Here is a 22101-nt window from a genome sequence, read left to right as displayed (position 1 = left end):
CGTTTCTCAGTTTTCCACAATTTCTGACATTTAACCATAGCAAAAATTCTCTGTTTTAGGTCAGTTAGGATCACCACTTTATTTTAAGAATGTGAAATGTCAAAATAATAGTAGAGAGAATGATTTATTTCAGCTTTTACTTCTTTCATCACATTCCCAGTGGGTCAGAAGTTTACATACACTCAATTAGTATTTGGTAGCATTGCCTTTAAATGGTTTAACTTGGGTCAAACATTTCGGGTAACCTTCCACAAGTTTCCCACAATATGTTGGGTGAATTTTGGCCCATTCCTCCTGACAGAGCTGGTCTAACTGAGTCAGGTTTGTAGGCCTCCTTGCTCACAAACACTTTTTCAGTTCTGCCCAAAACGTTTCTTTAGAATGGAGGTCAGGGAAGTGTGCTTGGGGCCATTGTCCATTGGGACCATTGTCCATTAACTTCCTGACTGATGTCTTGAGATGTCGCAGAAAATTGAGGTTGTGGTGGCAGCTGCAAAGAGGTATTTGGGTGTGCGAGGCTTGACATCAGAAGAGTTACAGGGTGTGTTAAGTGGTGAAGTCCCATACCTTTCAGGATGATGGCATGAGGTAGGAATAAATACATTTAATGGAGTAGGGTGGTGTTAATTTTATTTTATAATATTATAATCATTTATAATATATCATTTTGAAATTAGTGAGTGTAGTGTTCGATGGTTGGGTATTTATTTAGTACATTTGTATTTTTCAAGCAAGGTATAAGGGAGTTGTACTCCAGTCTAGTAGGTGGCGGTAATGCAACAAATTGGATGCCAACCGCCGTTAAACCTGATAGAAGAAGAATCAAACGATTTTTCTTTCCAAGTTCGCAGTCGTCTTGAAAGCTTGGAAGTCGGAGCGTTCCGACTTCCCAGATGTTTTAAAACCAGAATCATTAGGGGCCTTTTCACATTCATTATTGATCTCTTCACAGGTGGTGAGGATTCTATACCACCTACGAAATGATTAGGAGCTTCAGGATTAGAAAATGCCTTCTAACCACTGTTCTAATATGCATCGCTACCATCATTGTGTTTTATTCTGGACAGCAATCCTCCAATTCATTTGTGGATTTTATAAGAAATGCCCTTCGGCCGCTGGACGGAATCTTCTCTCCACCGCCGGACAACGACCCATGGTTTCAGAAGCGCTTCATCAGATCTATCAAACCATTTCTGACGAGAGAGAACAAGAAACTATCCAATGATACCAGAACGTGGTGGCGGGTAGGCTAAATATATTGTTTGATATATATATCATATATATATCTTAACTAATGTAACAGGTAGAGAGCTGGCCTCGACCTTGTAGTCCGAAATCCAGCGCGCTATCGCCTGTGCCCCAAAAGAATGCTCGAGCGGCAGTCGATACACTTGGTTATCCACCCAGGGTCGTTACACTACTCCCTCCTTTCAAAGAGCGCGTCTTCGTTCTAGCTTACGACTCAACGTCTTCTAGGAACGCGCTCACCGGCAAGCACACGCACTGTCGTGGATGCAAGGTCCGATCACTTCTGACGCCAGGATAATGAAACAGGCAGGGAGCAGGCCTCGAACCCTCGACCTTCTAGTCCAGCGCGCTATCGACTGTGCCCCAAAAAGCATGCTCGAGCGGCAGAGTCGAAATCCGCGTTTATAAACCCATGGTCGTTACAAAACAAAACGCTATGACAAACATTGGATAAATCAAAGCATTTCCAGCGCAAGTCCAACACGTTCTCATTCAGTAATAAGCCTAGAATCAATTAAAGTTATAGCCTATACACTGACCCTAGCAACAAATAGGACAAATAACACGATCCCACCAGAATGGCGTGTGGCGGGTAAATTATTGCTTATTCAACACTTTATTGCAATAACTTACCCCATCTCTAAAGAACAACCCCACTGAGCGCACACATCATTTAAACCTTTTTCGTTTTGATTAACATTTCGGTTGAGCTGTCAACTAAAGTGAAATCAACAAAACATTATACCATGTCATTGGATTTAGATTAAACGTTGGGTGAAGACGCAATTCCCTCACATTGATTTTATGCAAGTCCAATCAATTTTCCAGTTTGATGCAAGGTCATAGACCTATGATGTGGAAACATTTATTCAACTAGTTTTTTCCCATCTGTCACAGTAGACTCCAATATAGATTGGCCCAGTGGTCACCAACCTTTTGAGACAAGATCAGAGTCAAAATGCATGCCGAGATCTACCGCTCTGATTTTTATTAACATGATTTAAATGTAAGCCTATGCAACAATAACCAATTAAAAACAGTACTGTGGCAATGAGTTTTGTGCAGTAAACTATAGGCTCAATACATTATCACCGCATACTGGCTTTGCTTGAATTTACCTGCCAATGAATGCATTGTTCGCGACATTTAAAAAAAATAAATTATTTCAAAATTTGAGGTGGACGATATGATCACCCCGGTAATAGGTCTATTGTTGTATTACTTGTGAGGCACAGCTGGGTGAGCATGCATTTTAAATAATTAGCTTTTTATTTTACTGGGCTGATGGTGCCTACATCTGATAGTCCGTCTCAGCGGAGGGAGAGCGCAGCAGACTGAGGGTCCGTCACTCAACATCCCTCCGCTCTCCCTTTCTTCCACTGACACTTGACCAAAAAGAGACACCGTGTTACAGCTGATGGCGAAACTGGAGTCGCACCGCGTTATTTCTGCCTCATGCACAAATCCATGTTGTTCCTCCCATGAACAGAGAAAGTGAAATATTCATTGATATTAAAGACCTAACTTGCTAAAAATACAACGCAAGCCTATAGATGCACTTCATACTCAATCATTACTGCTGCACTGCTTGATGTAAGCGTTGGTTATAAAAGTGTTGACAGTGCTGAGTAAGAACTTAAACATGAACAGTCATAAAACACCAGCTCTTTGATGTATTCGTTGTGTCAATCTAGTCATGGTTTTGAAATATCACAGTATCAATTTTGCCGTAGCTTTCTTTTATGCCTGCTACGTTACTGCAGACTCGGTCATTTGAGCAATCTGATTCACCAGCATAGGCATAGTGCACTGAATTTCCTCTCCAGGCCCACCGGGGAGGCTGAGTTTGTACCTTCAGCACATGACATGGTAACAGTTTGCCTACCGGGGGCGCAGGGAAGCTAAATTGGCTGCACCTAACAACAACAGCCCGACACGAATAATAATAATAAAAAAATAGGAACACAAGGCTTTATCGTTGGGTATTTTACAGAAATGTTTGGAGATAGACCGGTTGGTGACCACTGGATTAGCCCATTAACGTTGGTCAATGAATGTCCCAAACGCTCACTACAACTATACATTGAAATGTCCAAACATGTTCATTATTTTCTAAAGTTAAGTATCTTGTTAATACTGTTGCATGTTTTTTTCTCTTGTTGCTTTTAAGTTTAATTCAGAATTCACTTTTATTGGTTGGGTTTAGGCTATGTGACTGAGTGAGCCCTTCACTACAAGGACATTGTTTTAATGTTTTAATGATCCCTCTGATCTAATTATTGAATGAACTGGTGTGTCATTGTTTACAGATAACAATAAATATCCACACGTCTGTTTTTTAAGCCTCTTTAAGTGATGTAGCAAGGCCAGCTCTTTCACACGCTGCAATACATGGGTTGTCACTGACAACGCTTATTGTAGTCAACGATAACCTGTTTTTCTGGACAGAGACCATGTACAATCCAGACATAAGTCTCAGAATAGTCAGAAATGATGCATTGCAGCAGATTTAACAGCTCAGTTCCCTCTGCAGTCGCTGGGCAGGTGAACATGAAATCATTATATACAAATCACACAATATACATAATCAGATTTGGCTGGTTTGGGCTGACGTTATGATTGTCATCTGAGTTGTGCTGCTTGTCCATTGTGTATTTATTGGTGTTTCATGTGTTGGCTGGCGCAATCAAATGAAGTACCATCTTATCACCAGGAAATCCAGAATGATAGTAGCACAGCCAAATTCAGCGAGGTGGTGGAGAAGTTGTTCCAGGTCATCCCTGATGCTGACCTCCACATGGACGTGGGCCGTGAGCGCCATGGAAGCTGTGCTGTGGTGGGGAACTCTGGGAACCTCAAGGGTTCCTACTACGGAGCCCTCATAGACTCCAGTGATGTCGTCATAAGGTAGGCCAACAGAGGGTGTTGACCGAGGGCGCACTTGTCACAAAGCCTGTTTTGGCACGCGAGCTCCGTACAGGGCAGACTGGGGAGATTTCCAGAAGGATTCAGACCCTTTGCTATGAAACTCAGAAATTGAGCTGCATCCTGTTTCCATTGACTTTTTTTGGGGTGTATTTTTCTTTGACCAGGTGGGCAAGTTGAGAACTAATTCTCATTTACAACTGCGACCTGGCCAAGATAAAGCAAAGCAATGTGACACAAACAACAACACAGGGTTACACATGGAATACACAAACATACAGTAAATAACACAATAGAAAAAAAGTCTCTACAGTGTGTGCAAATGAGGTAAGATAATAAATAGGCCATAGTGGCAAAATAATTACAATATAGCAATTAAACACTGGAGTGATAGATGTGCAGAACATGAGTGTGCAAGTAGAGATGCTGGGGTGCAAAAGAGCAAAAAAATAAATGCAGTATGGGGGTGAGGTAGTTGGATGGGCTATTTGCAGATGGGCTATGTGCAGTGATCTGTGAGTTGCTCTGACAGCCGGTGCTTAAAGTTAGTGAGGGAGATATGAGTCTCCAGTGATTAAAAAAAATACAAATTTGCTTTGGGGGTGACCAGTGAAATATACATGCTGGAGCGCGTGCTACGGGTTGGTGCTGCTATGGTGACCAGAACCGTGACCTCAATCATTCTTAAATGGAAGAAGTTTGGAACCACCAAGACTGTTCCTAGAGCTGGCTGCCTGGCCAAACTGAGGAATCGGGGAGAAGGGTCTTGGTCAGGGAGGTGACCAAGAACCTGATGTTAACTGACAGAGCTCCAGAGTTCCTCTGGGGAGAAGGGAGAACCTTCCAGAAGGACAATGATCTCTATCTCTGCAGAACCCCACCAATCAGACCTTTATGGTAGTGGCCAGACGGAAGCCACTCCTCAGTGAAAGGCACATGATACCCTGCTTGGGAGTTTGCCAACAGGCACCTAAAGGACTCTGACCATGAGACACAAGATTCTCTGATTTGATTAAACTCTTTGTCCTGAATACCAAACGTCACGCCTGGAGGAAACCTGGCACCATCCCACGGTAAAGCGTGGTGGAAGTATGCTGTGGAGATGTTATTCAGTGGCAGGGACTGGGAGACTAGTTGGGAGTGAGAGAAAAATGAACAGAGCAAAGTACAGAGAGATCCTTGATGAAAACCTGCTCCAGAACACTCAGGACCTCAGACTGGGGTAACGGTTCACCTTCCAACAGGACAACGACCCTAAGCACACAGCCAAGACAACGCAGGAGTGGCTTCGGGACAAGTCATTGAGTGGCACAGCCAGAGCCCGGACCTGAACCTGATCAAACATGTCTGGAGAAACCTGAAAATTAACTGGAGGCTGTAATCTCTGCCAAAGGTGCTTCAACAAAGTACTGAGCGTCTAGTCCAAATACTTATGTAATTGTGTTATTTTTTTAATATAAATTTGCAACAATTTAAACCTGATTTTGCTTTGTCATTATTGGGAGTTGTGTGTAGATTTGAGGGGGGTCGGGTGCGATGATTTAATCAATTTTAGAATAAGGCTGTAACGTAACAAAATGTGGAAATAGTCAAGGGGTCTGAGTACTTTCTGTAGGCACTGTAAGATCTGGTGGAACTCCCACTAGCTAGCCCATGCCTCCACCAATCCAGCGCTTTTAGATTTGTGGGAAGTAGTGAAGGAAGTCAGGCTCCAGTAGAAAAGAACAAACCTTCCATAGCTGCATGTGACAGTAAATAACCGACCTTGGCTTTATGCCTGTACAGACAGCACACTCCAGGTAGTCCAGTAGAAAAGAACAAACCTTCCATAGCTGCATGTGACAGTAAATAACCGACCTTGGCTTTATGCCTGTACAGACAGCACACTCCAGGTAGTCCAGTAGAAGAGAACAAACCTTCCATAGCTGCATGTGACAGTAAATAACCGACCTTGGCTTTATGCCTGTACAGACAGCACACTCCAGGTAGTCCAGTAGAAGAGAACAAACCTTCCATAGCTGCATGTGACAGTAAATAACCGACCTTGGCTTTATGCCTGTACAGACAGGTCCAGGTAGTCCAGTAGAAAAGAACAAACCTTCCATAGCTGCATGTGACAGTAAATAACCGACCTTGGCTTTATGCCTGTACAGACAGCACACTCCAGGTAGTCCAGTAGAAAAGAACAAACCTTCCATAGCTGCATGTGACAGTAAATAACCGCGGCTTTATGCATTTCATTTCAGTTTGTTTACTGACTGCCAATCACTCATAGAAGCCGAAAATAAGAAATCAACTACTTTAAAGAAAGATGGCGCTACCCGTGCCGTCGCTGTGTTTTGAATGGCGCTACCCGTGTTTACTGACTGCGCTGTGTTTTGAATGGCGCTACCCGTGCCGTCGCTGTGTTTTGAGTGGCGCTACCCGTGCCGTCGCTGTGTTTTGAATGGTGCTACCCGTGCCGTCGCTGTGTTTTGAATGGCGCTACCCGTGCCGTCGCTGTGTTTTGAATGGCGCTACCCGTGCCGTCGCTGTGTTTTGAATGGCGCTACCTGTGCCGTCGCTGTGTTTTGAATGGCGCTACCCGTGCCGTCGCTGTGTTTTGAATGGCGCTACCCGTGTTTTTTTGAATGGCGCTACCCGTGCCGTCGCTGTGTTTTGAATGGCGCTAAACGAAGAGCTTTGAAATATTGCAGTCATTGTATGGATTCCTGCTATTTACTGTGCTATCTAGAATGAACAAGGCTCCTACCTCTGGCTATGAGGAGGATGTTGGGAAACGGACCACGTACCACGTCATGTACCCAGAGAGTGCAATAGATCTGGACAAAGCCACTAGGTTCCTGTTGATCCCTTTCAAGACTCTGGACCTTCAGTGGCTGCCAGGCGCCATGACCACTGGGTCTCACATCACTTTGTGAGTAACAACTTATCGTGGACTCTTCTGATTTAGTTAAGTGTTCATCAACACCGGTCCTACAGGCCCTGGACAAACACACCTGATTCAACTCATTGAGGGCTTGATGATTAGTTGAATCAGGCGTGTTTGTCCAGGGTTACTGGAGTTGGGGAAACCCTCCTACAACATGCATTTCCCCAAGGTAACATAGCTAGCACCTCCTAGATGAAATGAAGTCGTCTTTTATTCAACAGGTCATATTTACCACTTAAACAGAAGATAAAGGCCAACAAAGATTTGGTGAGTCACCTTGTTAATTTATTGTGGTTATTATTCATGTACACAGTCAATATCTAATGCATGATCTTTTATATTGTCTCTTAGACAGTAGGTCTGCTTGTCCTTGAGGATGTGTGTAATGGGCAGAGCCATGTTTAGATACATTTTAAAACAAACAACTAAATATATGGTTAGGTGGTTTCCTAACATAGGAGGCAGTGATGTCAAATATAGTTTTTATTTATTTTGTAATTTAGCAGACACCCTTTTCCAGGGCAACTTAGTGAGTGGATACATTTTCATAATGATCCACTATGGGAATTGAACCGACAACCCCAGTGTTGCAAGCGCCATGCTCTACCAACTGAGCTACATTGGCATTGTTACTTGCCTAGTCAGAGCTTGAGACGGCATCGGAATGGGAGTGTACTAACTGCATCATGGCATCCCATGACTCTCATTATGTACTAACTGCATCATGGCATCCCATCTCTGACACTATTGAGACGGCATCGGAATGGGAGTGTACTAACTGCATCATGGCATCCCATGTCTGACACTATTGAGACGGCATCAGAATGGGAGTGTACTAACTGCATCATGGCATCCCATCTCTGACACTATTGAGACGGCATCGGAATGGGAGTGTACTAACTGCATCATGGCATCCCATCTCTGACACTATTGACACTATTGATCATGGCATCCATCGGAATGGGAGTGTACTAACTGCATCATCCCATCTGACACTATTGAGACGGCATCGGAATGGGAGTGTACTAACTGCATCATGGCATCCCATCTCTGACACTATTGAGACGGCATCGGAATGGGAGTGTACTAACTGCATCATGGCATCCCATCTCTGACACTATTGAGACGGCATCGGAATGGGAGTGTAGTGTACTAACTGCATCATGGCATCCCATCTCTGACACTATTGAGACGGCATCGGAATGGGAGTGTACTAACTGCATCATGGCATCCCATCTCTGACACTATTGAGACGGCATCGAATGGGAGTGTACTAACTGCATCATGGCATCCCATCTCTGACACTATTGAGACGGCATCGGAATGGGAGTGTACTAACTGCATCATGGCATCCCATCTCTGACACTATTGAGACGGCATCGGAATCGGAATGGGATCTCTGACACTATTGACTAAACTGCATCATGGCATCCCATCTCTGACACTATTGAGACGGCATCGGAATGGGAGTGTACTAACTGCATCATGGCATCCCATCTCTGACACTCTGACACTATTGATCCCATCTCTGACACTATTGACGGCATCGGAATGGGAGTGTACTAACTGCATCATGGCATCCCATCTCTGACACTATTGAGACTGAATGGGAGTGTACACTATTGGCATCCCATCTCTGACACTATTGAGACGGCATCGGAATGGGAGTGTACTAACTGCATCATGGCATCCCATCTCTGACACTATTGAGACGGCATCGGAATGGGAGTGTACTAACTGCATCATGGCATCCCATCTCTGACTCTATTGAGACGGCATCGGAATGGGAGTGTACTAACTGCATCATGGCATCCCATCTCTGACACTATTGAGTGTACTAACTGGCATCATCTCTGACACTATTGCATCCCATCTCTGACACTATTGAGACGGCATCGGAATGGGAGTGTACTAACTGCATCATGGCATCCCATCTCTGACACTATTGAGACGGCATCGGAATGGGAGTGTACTAACTGCATCATGGCAATGGAGACGTCGGAATGGGACTAACTGCATCATGGCATCCCATCTCTGACACTATTGAGACGGCATCGGAATGGGGCATCCCATCTCTGTGTACTAACTGCATCATGGCATCCCATCTCTGACACTATTGAGACGGCATCGGAATGGGAGTGTACTAACTGCATCATGGCATCCCATCTGGCATCCCATCTCTGACACTATTGAGACGGCATCGGAATGGGAGTGTACTAACTGCATCATGGCATCCCATCTCTGACACTATTGAGACGGCATCGGAATGGGAGTGTACTAACTGCATCATGGCATCCCATCTCTGACTCTATTGAGACTCGGAATGGGAGTGTACTATGCATCATGGCATCCCATCTCTGACACTATTGAGACGGCATCGGAATGGAGAGTGTACTAACTGCATCATGGCATCCCATCTCTGACATTGAGACTCGGAATCAATGCATCAATCATCTCTGACACTATTGACTTCTAACAAATTTGATGCTTCTCAAATTTGATGCATCACAATTGAAATGCCTTTTTCTATTTTAAATCAGGTTGATAGACATGTAATGTGCAGTATATTCCATGCAGGTATTGGTTCTGAATCCTGTGTTTATGAAATATGTTCATGAAACCTGGCTTGACTATAAGGGCAAATACCCCTCTACTGGATTCATGGCTTTGATATTATCCCTACACATCTGTGACAAGGTAAGACCTCTAGAGATCTACAGACACAACAACACCTCATGGCAAAACGTGGAAGAGACTCACGCAAACGCACAGTAGTGGATTTTATATTGTACATTTGTAATATTAGTGTTTTGTGTTGAATTATATTTTATTTATGATGTAGGCTTTTGCGACATGATTGTTTGGACCCCAGGAAGAGTAGCTCATGCCCTGACAGGAACAAATGTGGATCCTAATAAATACTAAATATCAACATGTTCTGCTAGGAATGTGGATAGGCATGTACTTCCTCAGCAAGACACACTGTATACTAGGGAAAGGGGAATACCCAGTCAGTTGTCCAACTGAAATGTGTCTTTCGCTTTTATCCCAACCCCTCTGAATCAGAGAGGATAGAGGTGTGGGGGGGATGCCTTAATCGTCATCCACGTCTTCAGCGCCCGGGGGAACAGTGGGTTAACTGCCTTGTTCAGGAGCAGAATGACACATTTTTACCTTGTCAGCTCAGGGATTTGATCCAACAACCTTCCGGTTACTGGCCCAATGCTTCCGGTTACTGGCCCAATGCACTAGGCTACCTGCCGCCCCACTACACACATTACACACTGTGTACTACACATGATTGCATGGCAGGAAACCAACCCTGACACCTAATGGATTGGCATAGTTTTGACAATCTCTGGTATCGTCACATTACTGGCCCAAATCATGGAGGCTGCATACACAATATATCCCATTGCCATAAACAAAACCTTTTGGTTAACATTATGAAACTCTCTAAACATGTGTTTCCATTGCAGGTGAATGTGTATGGATTTGGGAAAGACAAAGATGGGAACTGGCACCACTACTGGGAAACCTTAGTCGATACAAATCTCCGAACTGGACTACATGATGGCAACTACGAGTACAATGTCACCATGAGGCTGTCGGAAATACACAAACTACGGCTCTTTAAGGGATTTAGTTTATAATTCATGACGGTACAGCTGTATAGACACTATAAAGAGCTTTTTATTAAAGCGGATTCATCAAATAGGTGTTAGCCTATTGTCTACATTGCACAGCGTTTACATACTCAAATACCTTCTCCTTTTATCTGCACTACCGTTTTTGGTTTTGTGTGAACTTGAACAATTTGGGGCCAAACTTATGAACTTTGGCTTAGACCATGGTTTAATCTTTGGTCTAAAATGGCTAGCTGCTAGCTCTTCTCATAGGCCAACCTGGTAAATTAGCCACAATGCTGAGGACGGGCAGCAGATGATTGTATCCAGTAACAAATTCCGTCTCGGCCAGTTTAAAATTGTCATGACCCAATGCTTTTTTTTCCCACTAATGCATCCTTAACAGAAGTCCACAGACACGTTCTGATACTCAAATTAACTGCATCACATGCAAAAATCTGTCTGGACGATTACCTCAGTGTAAGATGCCTAGTTCCTGACAATATTCACCACCTGTGATGGAAGTATGAATCTCCCGTGTTATCATTTTTCTGTTTCAACATGTGAATTTACATTCATTGTGTTATTGTTAAGGAAACTACAGCCATCACCTTAAAAATGAAGCCTCGGAATGAATTTCATAAAGCGCTAGGCCTATGACTTCAGCCTTCACCAACACTGCTACTAGGGCCTAATAATATCTCAGCATATGATGCTGCATGGATGTGTACACTAGCCTACAAGTACGTTAGGGCTGCAATGTTTTTATAATCTATATCTAGCCTACCTGGTTTAACAGTGTAAATTGACTGGTCTGGCTACGTTCACCAAGTGTCCAGTAAAGTGAAGCTACACCAGAAATCCGTTGAGGTGAAGCCAAGCCTCCTCATGGCTTCACTACTTATGAAGCCCATTCAGTAAGCGACTGACTGACTGCTCTCCTATTCTCTAACACATGCTATTGAATGACTGGCTTAGCCTATATAGACGTTCAGATCGACAAAGCCATCTTCATTGTCATGGACATAATATTTGCTGGGCTAGCGTATATCAACACGATAGCCTATAGTCGGTTTAAATAGCTATTTAAAGCAAAATTATGTCCAAAATGGTGTTGATATAGGCAAGCCTAGCCTAGGTTGAATGTTACACATATTCACACCAGATAGTGTCCTCCTAGCTATAACCTATTGCATATGGGACTTTAGTTTAGCCTACATTTGAAATATTTATTAGGCCTACACTAATTCTAGTTCTATTGTGAATCGAAGAGGAAGAAACAGGTAGTAAAGGAACATTTTTTAAAGGAGCTTGGAGTCCCTCTGACTGAAAGGCTATAGGATAGGCCAAAAAATCTGACAAATATTAGTCACTACACTGAATAGCCAGCAGCATACCACCCTGCATACCACTGCTGGCTTGCTTCTGAAGCTAAGCAGGGTTGGTACTGGTCAGTTCCTGGATGGGAGATCAAATGCTGCTGGAAGTGGTGTTGGAGAGGCCAGTAGTAGGAGGCACTCTTTCCTCTGGTCTAAAAAAATATCCCAACGCCCCAGGGAAGTGATTGGGGACACTGCCCTGTGTAGGGTGGCGTCTTTTGGATGGGACGTTAAATGGGTGTCCTGACTCTCTGAGGTCATTAAAGATCCCATGGCACTTATCATAAGAGTAGGGGTGTCAATCCCGGTGTCCTGGCTAAATTCCCAATCTGGCCCTCAAACCATCACGGTCACTTAATAGTCCCCAGTTTACAATTGGCTCATTCATCCCCCTCCTCTCCCCTGTAACTATTCCCCAGGTTGTTGATGCAAATGAGAACGTGTTCTCAGTCAACTTACCTGGTAAAATAAAGAATTAAATTTTTTTTTTTAAATATAGGTGAAATGACATGTGTACACTTAATTGTATAAGGTTTTTATATGCATTTTCATCATTGGCTACTTCGTCACATTTGCTCTATTTCCCTCGAGGACCAGCAGTGGAGGATTTGCTCCTTAAAAATAATATTGCTCCAAATGGGATTCAAACTCACAGCCACTATTTATTTTTTACCTGTATTTAACTAGGCAAGAACAAATTCTTATTTTCAATGACGGCCACTGTGTTCTTGGGGACCTTCAATTCTGCCGAAAAAATGTTGGCACCCTTCCCCAGATCTGTGCCTTGGCACAATCCTGTCTCGGAGCTCTACAGACAATTCCTTTGACCTCATGGCTTGATTTTTAAAAAACTTTTTTTCCCCCTGACATGCACTGTCAACTGAGACCCTTTTATATAGATCGGTGTGTGTGTCCAATCAATTGAATTTACCACAGTTGGACTCCTAAGTTATTGATCATCCTTGATGTTTCTATGGAAACAGGATGCAACTGAGCTAAATTGAGTCTCATAGCAAAGGGTGTAAATACTTGTATTTCTGTTTTTATTTTTATGTTTGCAAAAAAATTCTAAACCTGTTTTCACTTTGGTTTATTTAATCCATTTTAGAATAAAAGTGTTACAAAATATGTTAAAAGCCAAGGGGTCTGAATGCACTGCATATATTAGTTTATTTAGAGGAGACAAACTAAGATGTATACACAACATACACCCCGACACAATGTACAGTGCCTTGCGAAAGTATTCGGCCCCCTTGAACTTTGCGACCTTTTGCCACATTTCAGGCTTCAAACTTAGATATAAAACTGTATTTTTTGTGACGAATCAACAACAAGTGGGACACAATCATGAAGTGGAACGACATTTATTAGATATTTCAAACTTTTTTAACAAATCAAAAACGGAAAAATTGGGCGTGCAAAATTATTCAGCCCCTTTACTTTCAGTGCAGCAAACTCTCTCCAGAAGTTCAGTGAGGATCTCTGAATGATCCAATGTTGACCTAAATGACTAATGATGATAAATACAATCCACCTGTGTGTAATCAAGTCTCCGTATAAATGCACCTGCACTGTGATAGTCTCAGAGGTCCGTTAAAAGCGCGGAGAGCATCATGAAGAACAAGGAACACACCAGGCAGGTCCGAGATACTGTTGTGAAGAAGTTTAAAGCCGGATTTGGATACAAAAAGATTTCCCAAGCTTTAAACATCCTAAGGAGCACTGTGTAAGCGATAATATTGAAATGGAAGGAGTATCAGACCACTGCAAATCTACCAAGACCTGGCCGTCCCTCTAAACTTTCAGCTCATACAAGGAGAAGACTGATCAGAGATGCAGCCAAGAGGACCATGATCACTCTGGATGAACTGCAGAGATCTACAGCTGAGGTGGGAGACTCTGTCCATAGGACAACAATCAGTCGTATATTGCACAAATCTGGCCTTTATGGAAGAGTGGCAAGAAGAAAGCCATTTCTTAAAGATATCCATAAAAAGTGTCGTTTAAAGTTTGCCACAAGCCACCTGGGAGACACACCAAACATGTGGAAGAAGGTGCTCTGGTCAGATGAAACCAAAATTGAACTTTTTGGCAACAATGCAAAACGTTATGTTTGGCGTAAAAGCAACACAGCTCATCACCCTGAACACCTCATACCCACTGTCAAACATGGTGGTGGCAGCATCATGGTTTGGGCCTGCTTTTCTTCAGCAGGGACAGGGAAGATGGTTAAAATTGATGGGAAGATGGATGGAGCCAAATACAGGACCATTCTGGAAGAAAACCTGATGGAGTCTGCAAAAGACCTGAGACTGGGGCGGAGATTTGTCTTCCAACAAGACAATGATCCAAAACATAAAGCAAAATCTACAATGGAATGGTTCAAAAATAGACATATCCAGGTGTTAGAATGGCCAAGTCAAAGTCCAGACCTGAATCCAATCGAGAATCTGTGGAAAGAACTGAAAACTGCTGTTCACAAATGCTCTCCATCCAACCTCACTGAGCTCGAGCTGTTTTGCAAGGAGGAATGGGAAAACATTTCAGTCTCTCAATGTGCAAAACTGATAGAGACATACCCCAAGCGACTTACAGCTGTAATCGCAGCAAAAGGTGGCGCTACAAAGTATTAACTTAAGGGGGCTGAATAATTTTGCACGCCCAATTTTTCAGTTTTTGATTTGTTAAAAAAGTTTGAAATATCCAATAAATGTCGTTCCACTTCATGATTGTGTCCCACTTGTTGATTCTTCACAAAAAAATACAGTTTTATATCTTTGTTTGAAGCCTGAAATGTGGCAAAAGGTCGCAAAGTTCAAAGGGGCCGAATACTTTCGTAAGGCACTGTATGTTGTAGGAAGATGCACAATTTATGGGAGACAATTTCATTCAGAAGTTCATAATCTGGAATTATTGCACATCAATAGGAGAATGTCATTGATGCTTCTGTAAATATTGGGGTATCTAAGAACATGGATAATCAGTTTTTAGCGCCAACAGCGCCAAAAATATATATATATCATATTTGGTTTTAATGTTTAATGTGTAGCTAATGTATTGAATATATGGTTTACTGGATGTGCAGTGTTTAACTTTCTATAACATTTTTGGTAACATGAACACATTTCTGTGCCAATGTAACAGTACAACTTTAGTCCGCCCCCACCCGGGCTCGAACCAGGGACCCTCTACACACATCAACAACTGACACCCACGAAGCATCGTTACCCATCTCTCCACGAAAGCCACGGCCCTTGCAGAGCAAGGGGAACCCCTACTTCAAGGTCTCAGCAAGTGATGTCACCGATTGAAACGCTATTAGCGCGCACCACCGTTAACTCGCTAGCCTTTTCACATCCGCTACACCAACAGGTAACATACTAGGAGCTACTTTAGAGTTACTATGTACGATGTGCATACCGTCTATTTCTGTTCGAACGGAGACTGGTATCTGAAGAAATGTTGTCTAAGGCAAGGAGAAAAACATGTTAATAGCTACTGAAGAAAAACACTGCAACAGCTCGAGTTTAGTCTTCTCATCCCTGTTTTTTGTGTCATTTTGTCAAGGCATATGATTAATGCGTTAGACGACACATAGAAAAAAGGGTTATTTGGCTTTCCCCATAGGAGAACCCTTTTGGCTATCCCTACATTTAACAAAATACAATGTTGCTGTTTGGTTTATATGGAATTTGAAATTATTTTTTAACTTTGACACTTAAGTATATTTAAAAACGAATACTTCTAGACTTTTACTCGTAGTATTTTGCTGGATCAATTTTACTTGAGTCATTTTCTATTAAGGTATCTTTACTTTGAGAGTGAGAGACTCTCCCCTATTTGACATTGATAACACCATCACTGTGAAACTATCCCCTGCACTAATAATGATAAACTCAGCCCTGTCGGTCATTACCCCGGTCAATCACCAACTAGCTGTTCATTGCCTAACTTTTGTTAACCCCTAAAAAGGACAACTGGGTTTTTTCTAGAAAGTAAAGCTTAGGGAAGCACTTTGCTAAATATAACACGTTTACGTGCGTTTCCTGTTGTTTCAAATTGTCATTTTTAGCTGCTCTGCAGTGATACACATTATTGTAGAAATCAAACACAGATTCAACCACAAAGACCAGGGAGGTTTTCCAATGCCTTGCAAAGAAAGGCACCTAAAAATGTAAAAACCGCTGACTTTCAATATCCCTTTGAGCATGGTGAAGTTATTAATAACACTGTGAATTGTGAATCAATACACCCAGTATTTACAAAGATACAGGACTCATTTGCTGCAGAGGAAGGAAATTGCTCAGGGATTTCCCTGGGAAGCCAATGGTGACTTTAAAACAGTTGCATATTTTAATGGCTGTGATAGGAGAACACTGAGGATTGATCAACAACATTGTAGTTACTCCACAATACTAACCTACATGACAGGGTGAAAAGAAGGAAGCCTTCACAGAATAGAAATATTCCCAAACATGCAGGGTGTCACGAGCTCCTCTGAAGTTGTCTCCTCTGCCTGTTGGGGCGGAGCTCGGCCTACTCGCCGCCACCGATCCCTTTCCCTTTTTCTGTTGGTTTTGTCTTATTAGTTGTATCTGTGTCTAATTGTGTTTTTCTGATGTGCTTCCTTATTTAAGGCTAGTGAACCCGCCCCTGTTTTGCGCGGTATTGATTTTGTGTTACGTGTTGTTGTCGTTGGGTGTGTTCGTGCTCCAGACAGTGTGCCCTGTGTTTTGGGTTGGTCAGTATTTTTCGTGCCCTGTGTTTTGGCCATTGGATTTTGTTGCCATATTAAAGTGCACTTTTCCCTGTGAAACTCTCTGCTCTCTGCGCCTGATTCTTATCTCACACACTCAGTCCCACGTGACACAGGGCTTGACATTAACCTGTTTATCCACTTGTCCTTTGGATAGGGAAGTGACTGAAAATATTGTGGCATACGATATCAGAAACCACTTTACAAATTAAGGTGCATTATTATTCCCACAATATTATTGCAGAGAATCAGATCCATTATGCTCCCCTCTGCCTATTGGAAACTCATCTCATTCAAGCCTGTCTCAAAATACAACACTGCCCCTTTAAGACAATAAAAAGCCCTTTTACCTGAATAGCTTTTCAAATATGTCTCGAAAAGCATGTTTTATGCTCTTGTAGGAAACATTCACTCCCCCATTTGCTGACTACAAATGATCTATAACTGGGCTAATAACTCACTAACTAGCAAAGGATATAAACTAAATGTGCACACGTGGATAGATGCAGTTCTCCCTTTGATCTCAAAACAAGCACATTTACTCAAGACCGATCATGCTGGAAATACAGTCCATTTCAAATTAAATGGCACGGATCCATATATGGAAATGGTCTATTTGCATATAGGCCTACTGCAGCTCTTTTTGGTATGCTGCACTGGTCTGTGTAGTCTGTCTAGTGTACTGGCTGAGTCATGCACAATAGAATCCTAGTCTGAAGCGCTCTGCCTACAACATTTCTTGCAAAGCTCTTGTTTAGGTATGTTGCGTTGAAAGTGGCTAATGCTGCTGTTGATTCGATCACAATTGCCAAAGTAAAGGGAAACATTGATCGTGTTAACTAAAGGAAACCTCTCGAAAGTGAATGAAGTTCAATCTCGTGCTTCTTTCCGTGGGCTGATATTTCTTCTGCAGTCTCAGGCTATTGCGCAGGCACTCAGTTTACAGGGAATACTGCTGAGTACCACTCTAAACATTTTCAAGCATGGTGGTTGCTGCAACATGTTATAGGTATGCTTGTCATTGGCAAGGACTAGGGAGTTTTTTTAGGGTAAAAAATAGTAACGGAATGGAGCTAAGCACAGGCAAAATCCTAGAGGAAAACCTGGTTCAGTCTGCTTTCCACCAGACACTGGGAGACAAATTCAACTTTCAGCAGGACAATGACCTCAAATACAAGGCCAAATTTCCACAGGAGTTGTTTACCAAGATGACATTGAATGTTCCTGAGTGGCTTATTTACATTTTTGGCATGAATATCTATGACAAGACTTGAAAATGGCTGTCTAGCAATGATCAACAACCAACTTGACAGAGTTTGAAGAATAATGGGCAGATATTGAAAAATCCAGTATTTTGTTTAAATCGTTGACCAAAAAATGACAACTAAGTCCATTCGAGACAGTATGCACATTCGTGAGGCTAGCATCTCCCTTGAACACAGGTGGTGGATGTCAACACCCCTCATCAAATATTTTAAAAAGTGTTCAAATAACAATATGTAACCACCAATCCAAAGAGGGGAATAGGCGTGAGCTTGACAGCCCGCCGTTCCGCTCTGCGGACAATGAATCCCATTGTTAGGGCGAAAACACAAGTACCTTGTCATTATATCCAGTATCTCTACACACACACACACACACACACACACAGTGGAACACATGCGGATGAAAGTTGGGGGAAGGGATTTTTCACGTGGGCGTAGGATCTCGACTGTAGTTTGAGTTGATTGATTCTAGCAGATAAGTTATGGAGAATGTATATCATTAACACATTTCTTACTTAAAGTACATTACATGGAGCTTCACCAGAGACTGAAGAGGAAGTGAGACACCCCACTCGCTATTTTTGTTCTGGTTCAAGGAAAGTCAATTAACTAACTAGATCAGACCCAGCTACTATTGCATTGGTGTCTATGGAAGACTACACCATTAAAAGTAGACTTGAACTGACCATTATTTTCAATGGCAATTGGCCTGAGTGAACTATCTTCATTTATCCACCATTTTTGACTTTACTTATGTGATGTGATGTTGTCCCAGTGCTCTGCTGGTCCGGACTTTTGCCTAGTTTGAAGGCTCTCTGTCTTAGAAGCCAGCTTCAATGTATCGGCCATTCAGTTTGCTACTTTTGTCAGTTACTTCTATACAATTGTGTGTGTGTTTCACGGTGACGGGCATTGAAGGAGTGTATCATACAAAACGCTGATAAAGTTGAGGCAACACAACAATAGATACAACACACTTGACATTTTATTCTAGATGTATTAGAGTTGATTTATACCTCATCCACATGGGTTGGACACTGACATTCATGAATAAACAAAAGGGATTTCATTGACAAAAAAACATTTGAAAATTATTCATTTGCACATAGAAGCACTAAACACCAATGGTCCGGTCCTCATCATAACATTACATGATAGCCCGCCATTTTGTTGAAATCCTGAATAAGTCGTTCTTCAACAGCTTTCTTCAAAGGCTATTTGTTGTGGTGCAAAGCATGTCAGAAAACCCATTTGTATTTGTCTCGTAGGCTAAACTCATTTGCCATGTCTCTAGAGGAACAGGATAATGCCTCAATCCTTGTGGGGAAAACTGGAAAATCACAATATTAGGCTTGGTTATGTATAAAAAGATACTTGACTATTTACAAAATTCAAGTTTGTATTTCTACAAAGTAAAAGTGCATCAAAATTATGAATTTATTCCGTGTATTTTCCTCCAATGGAGATACTGTAGGATTAGCATGAGAGGAGAGGGGAAGGAATGTGGGATCTCCAAAACAGAAGGTATTTTCTTGGGACTTACAAAAAACAGTTCTCTGGGAACAAAGTTCTCTGGAAACAAAAGCACCAGAGAGTTTCTTGAATGTTGACAATTGTTGTCCTGGTGTCTTGGAGATTTTCAGTTCACAATACCGTTCTCTAAAAGTCACTTGGGTAGAGTCACATCTACTGGCACATGCCGCCAACTTCTTTGTCTTTGTGTTTCTCTCCAGAAGTATGTACTGTACATGTCAGCGCAGTCGGCCATAGTAAGCCAATATGGCCGCCTGCAGTTGGCACAGCACCTTGAGGGTTCTTCTTGTACAGTGTACAGTTATCTCAAAACAAAGCCCACCAAGGTCAATCAAATTTAAGCTGCTTGCCTCAGAATCATTGTCTGAGTATAACTGCAGCCTTTTCCAAGTCAGTCATTATTACACCAATAGGAATGGACTCATCAACCAAAATATCTCTCCATCGCTCTTCAATGTGGTCAGGAGGAAGGGTGCCATTGCCTAGATACAGGGTAGAGGTTAGAGGTGGGTATCCAGGGGCAGTGTGGGTAGAGTTTAGAGGTGGGTATCCAGGGGCAGTGTGGGTGGAGGTTAGAGGTGGGTATCCAGGGGCAGTGTGGGTGGAGGTTAGAGGTGGGTAACCAGGGGGAAGGGTGTCTAGCTAAAGGGTGGAGGTTAGAGGTGGGTAACCAGGGGGAAGGGTGTCCAGATACAGGGAGGTTAGAGGTGGGTAACCATGGGTGTGTCCAGATACAGGGTAGAGGTTAGAGGTGGGTAACCAGGGGAAGGGTGTCCAGATACAGGGTAGAGGTTAGAGGTGGGTAACCAGGGGGAAGGGTGTCCAGATAAAGGGTAGAGGTTAGAGGTGGGTAACCATGGGGAAGGGTGTCTAGCTAAAGGGTAGAGGTTAGAGGTGGGTAACCAGGGGGAAGGGTGTCCAGATACAGGGTAGAGGTTAGAGGTGGGTAACCATGGGGAAGGGTGTCCAGATACAGGGTAGAGGTTAGAGGTGGGTAACCATGGGGAAGGGTGTCCAGATACAGGGTAGAGGTTAGAGGTGGGTAACCATGGGGAAGTGTGTCTAGTGGGTAGGTTAGAGGTGGGTAACCATGGGGAAGGGTGTCCAGATACAGGGTAGAGGTTAGAGGTGGGTAACCATGGGGAAGGGTGTCTAGATACAGGGTAGAGGTTAGAGGGGGTAACCATGGGGAAGGGTGTCTAGATACAGGGTAGAGGTCAGAGGGGGTAACCATGGGGAAGGGTGTCTAGATACAGGGTAGAGGTTAGAGGTGGGTAACCATGGGGAAGGGTGTCTAGCTACAGGGTAGAGGTTAGAGGTGGGTAACCAGGGAAGTGTCCAGGGTGGAGGTTAGAGGTGGGTAACCAGGGGCAGTGTGTGTGGAGGTTAGGGTAGGTGGGTAACCATGGGGAAGGGTGTCCAGATACAGGGTAGAGGTTAGAGGTGGGTAACCAGGGGGAAGGGTGTCTAGCTAAAGGGTAGAGGTTAGAGGTGGGTAACCATGGGGAAGGGTGTCCAGATACAGGGTAGAGGTTAGAGGTGGGTAACCATGGGGAAGGGTGTCCAGATACAGGGTAGAGGTTAGAACCAGGGAAGGGTGGATACAGTAACCATGGGGAAGGGTGTCCAGATACAGGGTAGAGGTTAGAGGTGGGTAACCATGGGGAAGGGTGTCCAGATACAGGGTAGAGGTTAGAGGTGGGTAACCATGGGGAAGGGTGTCCAGATACAGGGTAGAGGTTAGAGGTGGGTAACCATGGGGAAGGGTGTCCAGATACAGGGTAGAGGTTAGAGGTGGGTAACCAGGGGAAGGGTGTCCAGATACAGGGTAGAGGTTAGAGGTGGGTAACCATGGGGAAGGGTGTCAGCTAAGGGTAGAGGTTAGAGGTGGGTAACCATGGGGAAGGTGTCCAGATACAGGGTAGAGGTTAGAGGTGGGTAACCATGGGGAAGGGTGTCCAGATACAGGGTAGAGGTTAGGGGTGGGTAACCATGGGGAAGGGTGTCCAGATACAGGGTAGAGGTTAGAGTGGGTAACCATGGGGAAGGGTGTCCAGATACAGGGTAGAGGTTAGAGGTGGGTAACCAGGGAAGGGTGGATACAGGAAGGTTAGTGTCCAGATACAGGGTAGATACAGGGTAGAGTTAGAGGTGGGTAACCAGGGGAAGGGTGTCCAGATAAAGGGTAGAGGTTAGAGGTGGGTAACCATGGGGAAGGGTGTCCAGATACAGGGTAGAGGTTAGAGGTGGGTAACCATGGGGAAGGGTGTCCAGATACAGGGTAGAGGTTAGAGGTGGGTAACCATGGGGAAGGGTGTCCAGATACAGGGTAGAGGTTAGAGGTGGGTAACCAGGGGGAAGGGTGTCCAGATACAGGGTAGAGGTTAGAGGTGGGTAACCATGGGGAAGGGTGTCCAGATACAGGGTAGAGGTCAGA

At 43.5% G+C, this 22101-nt stretch overlaps 1 protein-coding gene across 2 annotated transcripts; it reads left to right on the top strand.

Annotated features, from left to right (window-relative positions):
• The first annotated feature begins 849 nt into the window (after window positions 1–849).
• On the top strand, window positions 850–16926 carry LOC135537714 (CMP-N-acetylneuraminate-beta-galactosamide-alpha-2,3-sialyltransferase 1-like). Of its 2 annotated transcripts, XM_064963747.1 has the most exons (7): window positions 850–1244; window positions 3962–4155; window positions 6908–7090; window positions 7327–7372; window positions 9683–9802; window positions 10585–10767; window positions 15255–16926. In XM_064963747.1, exons 1-6 carry the CDS (start codon window positions 981–983, stop codon window positions 10756–10758), a joined length of 981 nt encoding a protein of 326 aa, XP_064819819.1. In that variant the 5' UTR covers window positions 850–980; the 3' UTR covers window positions 10759–10767; window positions 15255–16926. The 2 variants fall into 2 exon arrangements, with proteins under 2 accessions (XP_064819819.1, XP_064819818.1); XM_064963746.1 differs by lacking the exon at window positions 15255–16926 and having other exon boundaries at window positions 10585–13246.
• Window positions 16927–22101: the final 5175 nt, after the last annotated feature.

The sequence above is a fragment of the Oncorhynchus masou genome, unplaced genomic scaffold (genome assembly GCF_036934945.1).
Source record: "Oncorhynchus masou masou isolate Uvic2021 unplaced genomic scaffold, UVic_Omas_1.1 unplaced_scaffold_824, whole genome shotgun sequence".
Classification (NCBI taxonomy): domain Eukaryota; kingdom Metazoa; phylum Chordata; class Actinopteri; order Salmoniformes; family Salmonidae; genus Oncorhynchus; species Oncorhynchus masou.
Note: the sequence above shows the minus strand (reverse complement) of the source record. Positions and strands in the feature narration are given on the sequence as shown.